The sequence below is a fragment of the Ornithodoros turicata genome, chromosome 10, assembly GCF_037126465.1.
Source record: "Ornithodoros turicata isolate Travis chromosome 10, ASM3712646v1, whole genome shotgun sequence".
Classification (NCBI taxonomy): domain Eukaryota; kingdom Metazoa; phylum Arthropoda; class Arachnida; order Ixodida; family Argasidae; genus Ornithodoros; species Ornithodoros turicata.
The window spans coordinates 24,089,689-24,107,345 of record NC_088210.1 but is presented as its reverse complement, the minus strand read 5'-3'; the positions used below and the strand labels follow the sequence as shown (position 1 = coordinate 24,107,345).

General features: G+C 46.3%; 1 protein-coding gene across 6 annotated transcripts in view; it reads right to left on the bottom strand.

Annotated features, from left to right (window-relative positions):
* The window catches only part of LOC135371141 (pleckstrin homology domain-containing family G member 5-like), a 250,282-nt gene that overhangs the window by 103,609 nt on the left and 129,016 nt on the right, over nucleotides 1–17,657 (bottom strand). Inside the window, exon 1 of one of the 6 annotated variants that reach the window (XM_064605174.1) lies at nucleotides 12,019–12,359. The exons of the other annotated variants lie outside the window; for them this stretch is intronic. Coding sequence (XP_064461244.1) covers nucleotides 12,019–12,135 — 117 coding nt within the window. The 5' untranslated portion in view covers nucleotides 12,136–12,359. Of the gene's footprint in view, nucleotides 1–12,018; nucleotides 12,360–17,657 lie in introns of those variants that run through there. 6 annotated transcript variants of the gene reach the window in all.

Here is a 17,657-nt window from a genome sequence, read left to right as displayed (position 1 = left end):
GAGAAGGCACGAAAGAGGCGGGACACTCGACAGTGAAGTCCCTCTTGAGCACACGCTCAGTCAGATGCTTTCCAGTACGAGAGCCGTCAATTCCGCCAATCGCGTTAATAAAAGGGTTGGGACGTACGTCGGCCCGCCGAGGGTCCGGTGGCGCGTGGCGTCATCTATCCGCTACATGGCGGAAGCAAACCTATTACGGAGATTAATGTTTCGTATAGGTGGCATCCAGTGATCCATTACCGTGGCTTTCGCGCCTCTGAGCTCGTGCTCGATGCGCGACGGCAATAGGGATATTCTCTTACCCATTTAAATACGTTAAGACTCTATAAGAAACAAAATGGGGAACAGGGGAGACGCTAGTTCCGACGAGGTCAGAAGCGTCTTTTTTTTTTTTAATTTCCGTGTTAGTGCCGCGAAGCAACTGTGGCTATGACCGGCGTATAGTCGTGGACAGATGGAAAAGAGGACAGCAGGAAGTAGTTGGGGACAGAGAAGGGGTTAGTATGCGTCCTTGGCCGACTTCAGGGGGAGCTATGCCCACATTCGTCTCAAAAGTCTTCCGGGAAACGCAGAGAAAAAAACCCCAGATAGCACGGCTGGTGCCGGGATTCGAGGAACTTTTCAGAAAACTTACTGAAAAACTTTGAAAAAAGAAAAAAGAAAGATCTGACAAAGGAATCCATATGAAATGATAAACAAATGAGGAGATCAAGATCTAACTATATTTAGAGGACAAATCTCTGAAAAAAACACGAGACAAAAGGCAGAACGACACACACTAAATGCTGTTCTATCCCCCTTTCCCTTTTCTTTGCTTTTTTTTAAATCGGATTTCAGATCAGATATCAAATTTTACGAAATCCAAATACGTAATGAAAGGGAGATACGAAGATGAAAGAAAGAAAGAAAGAAAGAAAGAAAAGAAAACGAAATGTACGAAAGGAAGAATGAACAGTAGCGTATGCAAACAATAAATAGGCAAGCCGAGAAAACATAATTAAACGTCACAACGAAATGGGCGTCATGACAGAATGGAAATGGAGAGGAAGAAAAATCCTACTAACTTGAGCAATTACGACGTGTGCCTCATTCACATATTTTTACCACTGGTCGATAACCTCAGAACGCGAGCAGAAAAGAACCAGCTATATGCGACGAAACTAATTTCCGTTCCGAGGCAAGTTCGGTTATGCCATACCCAATTAGATCTGGCGCTGAGGAAACCGAACTGTTCGACGATGTCGCGCCGAAGCAAAATCACTAAAGCCGCGTTGCATCATCTCTGACGAAATAAGGGTCGTTTATAATCTAACGAGATTCAAATCCTAATTGGATTCGTTCCCTCGAGTAGGGCGACTAAATAGTGCGAACGACGAGAGTCCTTCAAAAGGACATAACGACTTCTTTCCATTCCGAAACTCTCGTTCCATTCACCGCGTATTTAGCATAAAGGAACTATCGAGGCGAATCCTGTCGTGCACAGATTGAACAGGGAATTGTACTGAACTGAAACGAAATACAGTGCTCGACTTTCTTTAAGTGGCCTGAATCCGACGGGGGAGTTTAGTAGCGCTTGTAGCAGCTCAGAAAGGATCGCAGTAAAAAAAGAATGCTGCGAGTGTCTTGGGAAGGGTACATATCGACAGGCGAAGAGAAACGGTTATGCGTTAACAGTTCGTTACAGGGAAACTTCGTTAGGAATGATGAGTTCCCATATTTAAAACGAAAAGGCTGTTCAGAGGGCTCGGCTTTCCTACTCGGCGTATCTTATTGCTTGCTGGTCTCCTTTACAGTCTTTAGTAAATAGTCGATATTTGTGATTTTTATGCCTTTGTGCAGTGACATTATCTGACCATTAGGGCTTCATGCCACACAAAGTACGAAGGTGTATTATTATTATTATTATTAGGAGTAGTCAGTCACACATTAGGTTGTAAATGTCCTCACTTATCTTAACTACCTCTCTTTGTTGTTATTGCTTGTAGCTTTCTTGGTGAGCGGTTACAAAAAGGCTCACATTTACGTTACCGGCGTGTATATTGCAAAGTCGTTCAAAGTATCGAGCAAAAACGGCAACATTACATTGCAGCTGACTAACTGTTTGAGCCCGTGAGGTCACGTACACGTCCTGTGCTTTGCTACTACCCTTAAAATGTCCGCACGTATTGCACGTTTCATCGACAAAATGCGCATTCGCAACACAAGCAGAGCTGGAAGAGCAGCGACTCGGCCGATACACACTTTCTGACTCAAGTGCATGCGATCGGTCGTGCTGCGCATGTTTGCCCCCCGGCGCTGATTCAGATCGGTTGAGCTCCCTTCTCTCTTCCTCTCATCTCTGCTTCCTTTTCCTTCTTCTATTTTTCTTCTTCTTTCTAGCCTTACTTCATTCTCATTAGCTAACCTAGCGTAGGGGTAACGGGGTAGTAGGCAGTGCGTCACTGCCGCAACTCACGTCTCAATTCTGTTCTTCTTCTCACCACCATCATTATCATCATTGTCATCGTCGTCATCATCATCATCATCATCACCATCGCAGTCGTCGTCATCCGGGGAAAGCAGCGCAGACGACAATACGTAACACAACGAAAGTCGAGAGACACGTTTCCTTTCTTTTTTCTTTTTTGTTTTTTCGCTGTCACTGCACCGTTTATGACAAAAGAAAAGAAAAGTACGACGTGATCAGCTGCGAGACGCACGATCACGAGCCGGATTATAAATAAGGAAGCCTCCCGCCGCTGGTACGACCGTGCGAAATGACTGACAGGTGGAACACGATGTCCATCTGTCACACGAAAACGGACCAACGACCGTTCGTCACGGGTCGTATACCCCTAAAACAGGGGAATCCCCGAGGGAATCAGTCTTCGTCAAGAGACGCTTTACCGTTGACAGGAAATCTCCTTTACTTTTTTTTTTTTTTATCATTCTCATACTTGGAGGAACGCTGTGTAAGGGATGCTAGACTGTACTGCAGCATCGTGATGAACGTGTCACGTAGACGATGTCGTCCTCAAGTCGTACTTGAAGTCATTCCGAACCTTACTAATTGAACTTTGCTCTTGTAATCTGCGCATTGTTGATGGCGGTAGAAAAAAAAAATATATATATATGAAGATGTAGATCTCAATTAGCGGGGATAAGCTATTCCAGAGGGATTAACTAAAGACTGCGTATTTTGGTGGTCTCATAGCAAAATATGAGCGGCGTACAGACGTGGACAGATGGAGAGAGGACAGCAGGAAGGAGTCGGGGACACGGGGGTTAGTATGCGTCCTGGGCCGACTTCAGGAGGAACTGTGCCGACATTCGTATGGAAAGTCTCCGGAAAACCCAAGGAAAACCTCAGACAGCACAGCCGGTGACAGGATTCGAACCCGTGTCAGTCTCGGCGTGGAAAGTGATCATCCTAACCACTATGCAACGGGAGATGGTGTTGTTCGACAACTGCGAACTCGACAACGTCACATCAGATCCTTGGACAAGATATACATGCATGTACGTACAGTCCATTACGTAGTGTTCATAATTAGCAATACCTCGAGATAGTACTCGCTTGACTCACCCCTGGTGTATGCGTAAGCGTATTGGTAACTGCACCACGAAGATTCCTTGGCGGTTACTTAATATACTTGGAAACCCTGGAAGGCTGGAACACGAAAATAGAACAAAGACGAGAAAGGCGGCCACTTCGCCGAGAGGAGACAGATGTGTCCCGTCTCTCTTTATTTCTCGACGCGCAACGACGCAATAAGGAATCAAAGGAGAAGAGTCCTTTGTGCGCAGGTTTGGGTCGGTCTCCCACACGCATAAAAATCAGAGCTGCGACGCACACTGCAATGGTAAACAGGTAAGATCGGTACAAGAATGGGAAAGGATGTCCTTTCTTCCAAGGCGTGGGAAGGAGACACCTTTCACCGGGTATTCGCACGCGATGACGGCGTAGGAGGGGGAGGAGGAAAGCATGCGCCAAGAAGATATCGCGGAAGAAATGCCAAGGGTATCCGAACAACGCTGGAAGAAATGAAGGAAGATTTGTTATAAAAGCGCGAAGGCGGGTGCTTGTAACGATGCTGCTAGCAGACGACACAGGCGGACGAGCAACGGAAGAAGGAATATCCTGTGGCGAGCGGATGTAATCTTCCCGAGACGCACGACATACGTGCAGATATCTAGTAAGGAGAACGAATACAGGGGGAATGGCGAAAAGAATAAGGTTTCAGCCTTTGTTCAGCACGTGGTGCTCATCCTGTACCTCAACGAAGACGAATGCTCTTCTGCCGGACAGGTGTTGATAAGACGAGATTTCAGTCGATATTTTGGGCGCTGTGTCCCTTCCTGTATACTCATCAAGTAGAACCCGCGTACGTCGCACAAGATAATAATATTTCGGGGCTTTACGTCGCGAGACAACTGCAATCATGAGCGACGACAGAGCCCTGCGACACAGCCACAAGATATTCCGAGATATTCCGTAGCAGACGACAAGAAAGACACTGACTGTGTCGTCTGCTAAGTGTCGTCTGCTAGGTGCGCAGTACGCCACTCCCGATATTCCGTACCGTGTGAATGCTCAACCTAACACGGGACGGAACTTGGTCTCTGTGAGCAGCGTTTTCGCTTTTTCTTTCACTAGAATCTTCCGTGAGGATGTCGCTCGTGTGAATACACAGTTAACGTCTCTCACGAAAGACGGCGTGTCTGAGCAACTAGTACGCTTCCATCAAGTTGCCACCGTCCTCCGTCGGGACTGAACCCGCGATCTTGGGATCAGCAGGCGAGTACGCTATACCGACTGAGCCCCCCAGGGTAGAATGGCGCATAGGAACTCTTCCTTTAAAAGTAATTTACGCAAACAACAAGTACAATTACGCAGCTGTCTTTCAACTCCGCGATCAAGTTTGCGTCCATTACGAAAGGAAGGAACTTCGAGGAAATGTTTTCTGGTGCCAATGTAAACAAAGATAAGTCAAAGACGACGTACAACTGCGCTTATGTGCCAAGAAAACGTGACAGCGAGACGTTTTTTTCTTCTTTTCTTTCACGCGGGAACTAATCTTCTATCGCTAGGGGGCGTTTGTCGAGCGAGTCCAATACGTCGTCGTAGATTTGTTTCGGAATTTGAAGAAAGAGCAATACCGAGAAGTTAACGGAATCTGCAATTCGTCGGCGCTTTCTCTTATATGTTCACCCTGGTATTGTGTTCGCCACTCGAAGCAAATTCTGCCCTAAACCCTAAGTAAACCCTAAGTAAAACAACCCCTACCCTAACCCTAAGAAAACCCTAACAACCCCTAACCCTAAACAAACCTTAAGTTAAAAAATGAGTAAACTGGGAAGCAAGTACAGCTTCGAGTCCCATTGATTTCAGCTACTCTACCTTTTTTTCCCCGCGACCCCGCAACTTACTCCCCTGCAGTGCAAGTAGTCCCTATAAGCGTCGTATTAATGTCCGTCCATTTAGATCCGAAAGAGACTAATGGTTGTGGTTAGTACCGAAAGGGGGGACTAATGTTCCCCATGCAGGACCAAAACTATTTTTTTCTTTATTTTATACTACTACTTTTTCTTTATTTTCTTAGAATGTATTAAAGAACTTGGGGAACAGCTGTGATTTAGCAATAATTCCGAAGCACCCGACGCAAAAAGAAACTTTCCCTTCGCAGAAAAGGTGACGCCTCACACCGAGAGCGAGACAAGAAGTAGTAGAAGGAGAAGAAGCAAACACAAGAATGAAATAAGTACACCGTCAAGGTTCGGGCTTGCATTCGCAAGAACGAAATCGAAGCGGAAACGGATGAGAAATATGACGCCAGCCGAGCCCACCGTTTTCCTTTTTCCTCTCTTATTCCACAGGGTACGGGGCTTAAGAAGTCGAGAAAACTGCGAGGCGCAGCAACGACATTTCGCGGTTAGTGAAAAAAAAGAAAGGAGAGAGAGGAAGAGAGAAAAAGAGAAATCGTAATAGTAACAATATAAAGGTGGAATAAGCACCGGTTGAATCTGAAAGGTCTCAGAAAGCCACAGGCTTTCCGGCGAAATGAAAGTCTGCTGATTATTACCGCTCGCTGAAAGAGCCAGGGGAAAAATGAGACGCGGACACGGCGTCTGGCACGTCACTGATTAGTTTCTTGCACCGCAGATACGTCACGGCGGCACACGTCCGTTTACGTTAGAGATTACAGCCGCTGAAGTTTCCGGGTTTATGAAAAGGCCTTCTTCCTTCCACCGAGGAGGGTTAGAAACCGTAATGACTCCGTGGCCGAAGACGGATGACGGCTGGTGGTCGGGCACACATGGAGACCTCGAATGGTGAAAGATGCGTCACTCGACACGGTGTGAATGTCCTCGCTGTCGTTTGCTCGACGACGCAGAATGGCTATGGCGGCGTGCAGGACAATGCAGCGGCGACTGAGCGCGGATAACTTTGACAGTATCTACTTTTTTTACTTCTTTCCCTTAGCATACTGCTTCTAGTAGAATTCTCCTTCCATTTGTTTAATCACCTCCCATACCCCAAGCAGTCGCTGAAAGGTTAGCGTTAGGTGGTGGTGGTGGTAGTGGTGGTGGTGGTGACGGTAACAGCTTGCCGTTGTTGGCCTCACAGCTGTGGGCATCGCCACTACTGTAGCTGACGTCCCCATCAGCTTTAGGTCTTTTCAAGTAGCCGGCTCATAGTACCTATGACACCACCCACACCCAAGCAATAACAACAACAACTTTATTTTGAGATGATGAAGGGGGAGTTTCATCGCCAGGGGCGATGCTCTACCCCATTGCTGGTGGTGATGTGGGGAATGAAATAATGAGCCCCTTCACAATAAGGATCGAAGTCCCCATGGTGTCCAAAAATTTCAAAAGAGCTTTTAGGGAAGAGCGTTGGTGGGCTGGATGTGGCCAGGGACCAAGCAATTTTGGCAAAGAGAGTGGGAGCGAGGGTCCAGCTGATTAAGAGACCCGGAGAGTGTGGTTCGTGAAGGTGGGTAGTGTGCGCAGTGAAGAAGAATGTGCTCTAGATCTTCTACGGCACCGCGGTGACAGCAGCTGGGAGAGTGAACTTGTCTCAAGCGGTAACGCCACTGAGCTGCAAAAGTCACCACGCCCATATTCTTCTTCCACCCATCCCATCCAATCCAATCCAATCCAATCCTAGTTTGTCACTCCAAACAAGGAGGGTGTGCTTATCTGGATAACAATGTGACTAACGCGCGGTGCTTCATATATCGCCAGCCAACACATTCCTTAATCTTCTTTCTTTCATTCTTTCTTTTTTTTTTTCAATATGTCATGTAAACTTCTCTCGTAAACTTCTCACGGACGAAGTCTATGAATGTTGTGGCGCATGTTGTGGAAGGACTCTGGTATTACATACTATAAGCACGGTAAAAGAGCCATGTAAGTCATGTACAGGAACGACTAGTCGTTCGGTAGGGCTGGAAATTTCTTCACGAGTCACAAAAAAAAGTAGAACCATTCGTCCATTCCTTAACTGGTTCGCATTGCGGGAGGAAAATTGAGGTTTACTGCTGTTTGTTTGCTGTACTAATTGTCCTATTCACACTTCTATGCATTACCACGTTATATTAAATTTTCCTCCAACAATAACAAGACGTATATGGCTAGCATAACATTGAGCAAAGTCCTTTTCCCTGCTGTTAGACGCTTTGATCACGATTCCATGTCTTGTATTGCACTTTATCAGTCCTTAATCGGAGGTTCTTTAAAGCGTCGTTACGCCTTTCGGCACAACACGGACGCACTCATTATCTCGTATACGACTGAAGACCACATAGCAACGGGGGCAATATAGCACACCGTTATTTCTGTCTGCCGTAATTGCTCGAAAAACATCCGTTAAGCCGATTTTCGAAAAGCTCCCCGCTAGAACGACACAATCGGTATAGCACTTGTTGTTCTATCCGGTCTATATGGACCAGCAAAAGCCCTCATTTCGATGACGAAAACAATAATTTGTTTCTATTCTGGTCTCTTGCGCAGGGCGACTGTCGCTAAAGTGGTCTCCCTTTACTGCGTGTTTACGTTGATACTCGATGAATACAAGTGTTGGCTCTTCGCTCCTCGTTTGTCCAGGTCCGTCTACGACATAAAACCAGATGGATAACGGTTGCGAGGACAAATTAACGCTATAATTCCAGTAGCTGTTAAAGAGAGAGAGAGAGAGAGAGAGAGAGAGAGCGGGTAGAACGGCGAAGCTGATATAGCGCCTGGCGTGAACGGCAGTTCAAAGTATTTGAAGAATGCTGCCTCCGCGGATTCTTTGAGGAGCAGGCACGAGCACTGAATTGTTGGGCTTCCTCCGTAAAAGGTTCTGCTTCTGCTGTGCATGAAATACACCGGCTCGACATAACTTGAGAAAACAAAATTAAAAGCTGGACGTTTCGGTGTCTACAAAAGGGTATCATCATCAGCAAACACATGAGCAAAACGGTGTACTTCATATTAACATTTAGGGAGAGGCCCGTGTCGGTGTTGCATGCAATAACCTCAGTATTAAAGGGACACTAAAGTGCAACATTTTCTCTTCGCAGAATGAAATATGCCGTTACCATGACAACACTACAAAAGGAACGCGATCGCTTTCCCGCTCCCTCTCCTCCTCACGAAGCCCGACGATGCGGAGAGGCCTCGGATTGGTTCTTTTCAAACGATCTCTCACTATGATTGGACAAATTGTTTGTGGAGACCAATGAGAGAGCGCTCCGTATTGTCGGCCTTCTCGAGAGGGAGAGCGTACGTTGCAGGTTGTCAATGTAACAAGTTTCCCGTTTTTGTCGACCGGACTCGGACAGCGCTTTGTTTATTGTGATGATGATGATGATGGTGATGATGCCCGCAGAGGCATCGAAACGTTCAACGTTCATTATTATTTTTATTATTTATTTTATTCTCAATATCATTTTTATTATTTGTTTTATTATCAACATTTTATTATTTTTCTTCCCAAAGTTATGCTTCCCGTGCATTTTATCGGTACGAAACCATCTCTCGTGGCTTTTGATGTACCTTCAAAAAATTTTGTTGACGTGATGTGAAGCGTGCAAAATCGGATCATGTCGCAAACCCTTGACGTTTCCTCCTTTCCTCTCTTTCTTTCTTTTCTTTTTTCTCAATAAACGTATCCCCCTCCCCAGACGTTTTGCGACGTATGTGAAAAACACGTGACCTTTCATATAGAAGCATCTTGTTAAACGTCCAAAAGCACAAGGCAGGCGGGTGGGGAGAGAGAGAGAGAGAGAGGGGGGAGGCGACTCCGTCAGTTCTTGATATTGTTTGATGTTGTTATTGACAGTAATGTATTTTTGAAGACAGGTGTTAGTGCAGAAAGTCGAGAAGAAGAAAGTCCAGAAAGTTTTGGGGCCTATACCTCGAAGCACTGTTTCGACAAAACGCTAGACGCAGGGGCGATAACGACTTTTTTTCTTTTCATTTTTTTTAACAAAAATACTGTCGTTCGGAGATGTCGTCGGCTCTCACGATAAGTGACCCCGTCTGCTTCCAGTGTGTTGGATAGTATCGAACGGCGTATGGGAACGTGAGGAGTCAGTCCGAGATGGCACCGGAGGATACATGAGGCAACACTTCGGTCAATACTGGTCAATACTGAGCAGAAAGAAGCAAAATACCCCAATTTTATCTTTCCCCGGCATTGGCAAAAGAACGGGGGAAACGGGTTCTGAAGAGATCGGATTTCGTAGAAACGAAATCCCATTTTCATGTTGCGAAATCCTCGATCACAAGATGGCGTTCCAATAGCGGAGCTACATACTCTTATATACGGTGCTGTACAGTATTTTTTTTTACACCTTTCGGGTGTAAAATGGCTTGTCCTTTATGGCCTCAGTGATGTAAGAGGTGTAAGCTGTGCACCATACATAAAGGTGCATTGGAAAACACCCTTCTAAATGGTGCATTCTACAAAAAGCGCCATTTCAAAGACCATAGTCTCCAGGAAATACCATATCATGGGCTGTATTCCATTTCGAAATCTCTTCTGGGTTTTTGGAAATAGTTTTTCAACACTACTATTACACGTTTCAGTTGAGTCTGCGGAATAGAAAACGGTGTTTCTATTTACAAGAACACACCCTTTACGCACTGAAAGGCCTAAAAAAAATTACCGTGTGGATTCTCATTAATGTTTGTCTGTGTATCATTTCAACTACTACGGGCCACACCTTATGCAACACTAATAATAAATTGTAAAAAAGCTTCCGCGTCATGAAATGTGCGATAGATTATCATAAGCCGTATTAATTAATTAATTAATCGTAAGCCGCCATAATTTCGTGACCCCGTGTTTCACAGTTTCCGTTTCCCTTGTTTTCTTTGATACGGTGCTAGCGCCGCGAAGCAACTGTGGCTCTCAGCGGGGTACAGACGTGGACAAATGGAGAGAGGAAAGCCGGTAGGAATGGTGTTAATATGCGTCCTGGGCCGACTTCAGGGGGGAACTGTACCGATATTTGTCTGGAAAGTCTGACGGAAAAAAACAAAGAAAAACCTCACACAGCACAGCTGGTGGCAACAGTCGAACTCACCACTTCCCAGTCTACAGCGCGACCTTGGAACTACCACCAATGATAAAGTGCTTTCATCCACTCAGCTAACGCCGCGGGTTCTATCTTTTCCAAGTAGTGAAGTTGCCGTCAAAAAAGTGAGCCACAGTTTGCCCAGCGTGCACCACCACCATCGCTTTCAACTTTTCCCGCAGATCCAACCATCCAAGTTCTAGAACATACGTTTGCCTAACGCAAACATACAGTCTTCAGAGCAGACAGCTGTTTTACAAGTTTACACGCACAGAGTGTTCTGAGCGGCGAAAGGAGCGTAGTATACCTGCAAACGGAACGAAGAAGCTGTCGCTTCTGTGGAAACGAGCGGTTCAAGTATGCCGTCAGTGCATGTTTACTGTTTACGACTCAAAGCGCACCTTGTACGGAAGAACAGGAAGGACCTCACGTCTTTCACGTACGAAGTAAGCAACACGCGTCAAACTGCACCTTACCTCGCTGTGTAGCTATATTGCAACGGGTGACGTGCATAAACAAGTCAAGTATTCTCATAGTCTGCAGCTAGTGTAAGGGTTTCAACATGAACACGCCCTGTGTTCTTCCGGATATGACTCAGTCAGTTGTGAGACCGCGTGCATATAACGAATAAGGAAAACAAAGACGCTAAAGTTCACAACGAGCTTCATTATGGCGTTGTTCAACCTGTACTTCGATTATACAATCGAAGTTGGCCACACTGACGAAATTACGGTAGGAGACATTAAAGTGTGCCGGGCTTGTCCAGTGCGTAAATGAACATTAAATGAGGTGTAATAAGCACTTTACTACATTCGATCAAGGCAGAACATTGCGTAATTGGTAATTGTTGGTAATCCAGCATTATGAATAAGAACTGGAGCTACTAGCTTTACTAGATTATTCGTTGTTTTGTGCATGCAATTACTTTTTCTGAAGCTAGCTCTAAACTTCTTACTGCTTTTCACTTAATTCAGCTGAAGTTTACAATGATGAGTAAGAAATGCAAGTTTAAGTCATGGTGGAACAAACGATGCACAAGAAAGTGACTATGGGACAGGACCAACTTTGCTTCGCTGCATTTTCAGGACCGTTACTCGTGTAACTGTCACTCCGGATCATGGTAGAACGCACGGTAGACTGACACGGACAGCGTTGAACGCTGTTCATCAGTCTTTGTCTTGAGTGCGTTCTTCCGTGATCAGTTTCGGCCAACATGCTCTACGCCTTCCAACACAGCTACTCCAAACACATTCGGGACACTGCGATGTTCAATTTTGTGTATATTTCTTATGCCCGATTTCTTCAAAGAGCGTTCAGAACTAAAACGAGAAAGCTGGTGCACGCCGGTAGCGAGTGATTATCAGTGAACAAGAACACTGTTCAATAACAACAACAACAACAAAAAGACTCGTCAAGTTTGCTACGTGGCAGCGGGACGACGGGACACACTTAGTGCAGCTCAACTCACCTGCGACAGGCCAACCTCGAGGAAGGCTGGCTTCCGCACCTTCATGTGTGAGTGCACCCGCTTCAGCATTTTGTATCCGGCCTTGGCGGCCCCTCTAGCACGTACCACTAGCTGCATGGTCCCATGGGACCAGCCACAGAAGCACGAAGCTACCACGCGGGAGCATGACACCCTATCCCATCACACACGTCCCGGTACACTTCAACGTCCACGCGCTCTACACGGCACGGTTACTGCTCCAAGTGCGGCAGTGTCTCAAGGTGCTGTCTCCTTCGTTGTTGTTCATAGCAGACGACAAAAGGAAGTGATGTCACGGGCCCCACACAGCACGAGGAGCATTCCCCCTCCCGGTTGCAAAACTAGGATGGTACGCGCGCCAACCGTCGTCTGCTCCGCGTGCGAAAGCACAGAGGGCGCTGCGGCTGCGAGTGACGCCACCGGGTCTCCGACCACTCGCGCGTCGTCGTAGTCGGCGTTCGGCAACGACACGCGCGTTCGCTCCTCGTTATTCAAAAGAACGAGCGCCGATTCAAAGCCGACGACAGCGTTTTCGGAAACGGCGAGATTCATTTCCGCATGGCGAGGCTCGCTCTTCAATTTACGGCGCGAAATTGAGCCAAGATCAACGGGTGACGTGGGGATGAAACTTTTGTTGGCAACTTTCCGCTAGACATTCTCAGAATGGAGTGAGAGAGAAGGGTTAATGCGCCCGGTACGATTCTAGCGGGTAACTAATTTTGTCCAGACGGCCTGGCAACATGAGGCCTTCGTCGGAAAGTGATTTGTGAAATAGAGTGTCTCAGGCAATGTGGAAAGGGTGCAACGGAATCGAGGGTACGTCAGCGGAAGCAGAGTGGCAATTTAGGGGCAATCCCCGGACGCGTCGAACGGCGCCGGTGAAAATTCCGACGGCTCTTCGAAGCATGTTCGAACTTGACCTCGAAGAGATACGCGAGCCGCGGCTTCAGCTTCCCATACAGAATATTAAGGAAATCTTGTAGGACATTGTTATTGCATGACTGTGTGACATTGTGCCACAACGAAGTACTTTTGAGCCTCGTATGTCTTTGACAAGGGCTGGGCGAAAGACAACGAGTCGTGCGCAACAGTCAGTACTGAATACGGAGCAACCGTATTTATGTGGAATGGTCATTTCGGATACGTATCACAAATTATGACAGAAAAACCTATGTGCCCATATATCAATCACACGACTGGATCGGCTCCTGATCAATGCAGTCGTGCTGGATTGAACGCCACACCTGCTTGCAGGTCAAGAGGATTGAAGCCATACACTCTAAAAGCTGAACTTCACCGCATAGCACGCTCTGCGCCAACCATTGCCACGAATGATACGGTTATCGCTTCTGATTCGAGAAGAGAGGAAGGCGTACGCCTCTTTGTGTCAATTATTATGTATCCAAATTGACACAAATAGGCGTACGCCCCCCTCTCTTTTCGAATCAGGAGCGATAACCCTATCATTCGTGGCAATCGTTGGCGCAGAGGGTGCTATGCGGTGAAGTTCAGTTTTTAGAGTGTATAAGAAAAAAAAAAAACGAAAAAGAAAACGACAAAAACAAAAAAAAAACGCGAGTCTGAAAATGTGACGCAAGAAAGGTTCTCCCCCAGTGGAAAGAGGAAATATTTTAAGATAAACACAAAGGAAGAGGACCAGGAAGACGGCTACCCCAGCTCCTGCCAAGATGCTCCTGTGAAGAGAGCTTCACGGCAATACAGTGATGATATGCAGGCAAAGCACGCTTTAAAGGAAGCCTTCGCTTGCACGTTTTTCTGGCCAACGTCAATTTCGACGAAAACCATGCCGCTCGACTAACTAACGGTTGCAAAAAAAATCAATTCTCGACAACACAGAAGCACCTGAAGGAAAATCAGCGTAACAAGAAAGGTTACTCACCTTCGGAACAAGAATTTACGCGTCCAAAAGAATTCCTCGTCGGCCATATTCTCAAATGACATCATTCTCTCCCTTGATTTGTTGCAAACGTGCGCGTGCCCCTTTATGTGACACTTATGGAGTTCTCATAGAAGGGCGTACGACCCGAGCTCTCGACAAATCACGAATGACAACGGCATCATTCTGCGCAGTGGATGGCCTTCAGCTTGTTATGTGGTGAAGTTCTGTTTCAAAAGTGCAGGACTACAAGGAAGACCTCCCTTCCTTTATCCATTCAAACATGACACGGGAGGCACCTTAAGTTACAAGTGTGCTGTCCTCAAAATGAAGCTTACATCAGGTATTTATCCTTCGTTGTTCTATACCCTGGTTACAATGATGATGAAAAGGAACACTAAGGATCCATGACTTGAAAACCCGAGACGAGGTAGGGACGATAACAGACAAACACAAACACGGTCTCACAAACACGCACTGTGTTTGTCTGTTATCGTCCTTACCTCGTCTCGGGTTTTCAAGTCATGGATCGTCACCACCAGCTCGCTTGCTACCTAACTTTCCTTTCGTTAACACTAAGGATATCTAGGCAACTATATAACTAAAGAACAGAACCAGTGTTACACTCAAAAATTCAAAGAAGGGGCTCGGAAACACAACGCACCGCAAGTATAAAAGAGAAACAGGTGCCTCCTCCGCAAAATGAGAGTTCACGACTTGAATATGCTCGTTAGGAGCGTACTGAGGCACGCAGAGCCCGACAGAGAGCTTTCAGAGACAAAACGTAGCGCATTAGGCACAATAGAACAGGATGCACACGCTAATGGATGTCACCGAATACGAGTATAAACGCACTGGCATAATAATACAAGAGCGCCTATTTGAATCGCTAAAACAAGCAATCAGATGCATCCTCTTCCATCCATTAAAGAGACAGCAAAGCGTAAACATTCCTCCTAGCAGAGTGAAAGATGGCGTTACCTTGGCAGCAATACAAAAGGAACAGCCTGTTATTGGTCTCCTCAAGCGGTTTGCCCAATCATCGCGGGAGGTTGTTTGGGAGGTTGTTATATTATATACGAGCGACGCAACGGACGAAACCTGTTCCTTTTGTATTGCTGTTAAGGTAACGGCATCTTTCATTACACAAAGAGTAATTTTTGTAATTCAGTGCCCCTTTAAAGGTCAAGGTCTTTGAGTGGGAAGAAGACGCCACGCTTGTAACTCCGTAAATGTATTCCTCACTCACTTCTCTCTCTGTCTCTCGCTTTCTTTTTGCGATCTCTAGGATAGGAACATTGATATGGTTGATATGCGTACCCTGCTCTAAGCACTACTGGGGTAATGAACACTTACAAGAGGCCTGTAGCTTTTATAAGTGTTGCGAGACCCGTCGCCCTACGAGATTTCATAGGACAACAATGATGCGGGGATTATGCATGCATCATTAAGGAACACCAGCCATCTCGTATCAGTAAGCGTGTCTATAAGCCTAGTTTTACTGCAAAAAAAACTTTCGATTAGTGACTGAAATATTGATATCCAGAGGACGAGGGATTATAAGACTAAGGCGGGACTAGAGAGGCAGTATCGGCAAAGGTATAGAACGTTTTCTATCTCTATCCCTTCATGCACGAAGGCAACAACGCCCAGCGATTCCTTTAGCAAAAGTTCACCTGTCTATGCATAAGTTATTAGCGTAAGGAGCCACGTCGCATGCATCAAACCTCTTACGTAAAGGTATTTCGGTTTTCTCGTTAACTGCACTAAGGATCTCGTCAATTTCTTACACGATGTTTGCCTTTAATCTGAACTTCCGATGACGCAAATGCGGACCGTTGAGTTCGAAAACAAAACGCGAGGGCGGAAGGGGTATCTCTTTTTCTTGCGCGTGCCGTTCTTAATTAGCATACTTGCGTTCAACTTAAGAAGGAAAAGAAATCTAGTCCGTCAACTACATACGCCGTTGGAGATGGGGAGACCCAATAGCGCGCCAGGGGAACTACTGCAGCGCCACCACGCACCGTGTTGTCACGTGGCCAGTCTAAACAGCCAATACGGAGGCAGAGAGAGCATGATGGATTACATTTTGCATTATCTGGCGGAGGAGCGACCGTGACCCAACGAGATAGAGAGTGAAATAGAGAGATAAACCGGCAGCCATATTTGAAGCCACCCTAGATGGCACCATGTTCACCTCACCTGGCCTTGTTTGCAAATGGCGGACATCAGGGACAAACGCGGTGAGCATCTTTGAGCGCGTACGCTTCGAAATTCCGTGGAATTTATTGGTTCCGTAATGCCGCCAACAATTTAATGAACTGGCTTTCAATGGACGTTCAATCCAAACGCAGACGACGGTGGTTCGTCTTCATAGCTACTACCGCTGAAATCACGTTCGTGATTGGCTACCGCCGTTGAAAACACGATCCTGATTGGCTGACCCTTAGTTGTTACGTCACGTCGACGAGTAATCAGGGTTTATCTAGGTGGCGTTGGCAGTACCCACTCCGTGTACTCCAGCGCCGTGCGAATACTCAACACAACAGGCGGCACCGCCATGGGCCACTTTCGCTTTCTCTTCCACCAGAATATTCCGTGGGGATGTCCACATAAAATTTACAATATAAACTAAGTGCTCCGGAAACGGCTAATATTCCGCTGCGAATACACACGCTATACAAACTGAAATGATTAACCGGAAATCGGAAATCGCATGCATTTTTTTTTTTTTTTTTCATGTAGTTGAAGTCAGCGTCCGGAGAAGCCTAGCGAGGCACTCCAAGCGATGACGTCAATCGAGGCTCCACCCAATTGAGCGACCGACCCTCCTCTCCCTCATGCCGCGCATTCTCTCCCTCTTTGCTCTTCGTTCACCGGTTCGCTTCCAGATGGCAGCAGCAGGCGGGATGACACAAGTGTTGCCACACCTGCGGATATTTCCTTGATTCTGGTTTTCCTGGAGTTCCGGATTTCTTGATTTCTGATTTCCGGAGATTCTTCGGAGATCGCTTTTGCCAAAATCCACGATTGATCACCCGCATGCGTTTCTTGCTACCTTTTTTAACTCATCAGGATGGTCTGTTTCGCCAAGAAAAAGCGGATCTTGCCACGATTTCGGGTCGTTTTCCATAATTCCGGTGGCTAGCTTAAAACCTCAACCATCAAAGACTGCGGAGAATAAATCTCACGTGGCAACTCTCATTTCACGGCGCAGAGCACTACTCAGTAAGTCATACAGCGCTGTACTTGTACTGGACCTAATCGGGTCTTTACATAGACTACGAGCGACGCCTCGCTTTTTCCAAGTTTCAGTCGTTCATTTCTGCACGTTAAAAATATCTGGAGGAGAAATATTTTCTGCACATTCTTCGTTTCGGAGTCGTTGAAGGAAGGCCATAATAAAGTACCGAGATTTTATTAGTGACGCCAAGTCCATAGAAGAGTCAGTCATTTATTGTACATTCCGCTACGGGCGATACGGGGTATTTCTATGTGTTATGTGCGCTTAGTTTCCTTTTCTTTTCTTTGGTTTTTGGGCGACCAACCGCTCTTTCCAACAAACTTCACCGCCGTTTCCGTAAACGCCACGCCATGCTATACGGGCTGCCCTTGGGTGGACTTCTAGACAGAGTCAGTTCCACTCATTCGGTCACTAGGATCGTGGAATAGACCTCTACCTGAGAAACGTCATCATGACGTTGGTAGACAGACTGAAACCGAA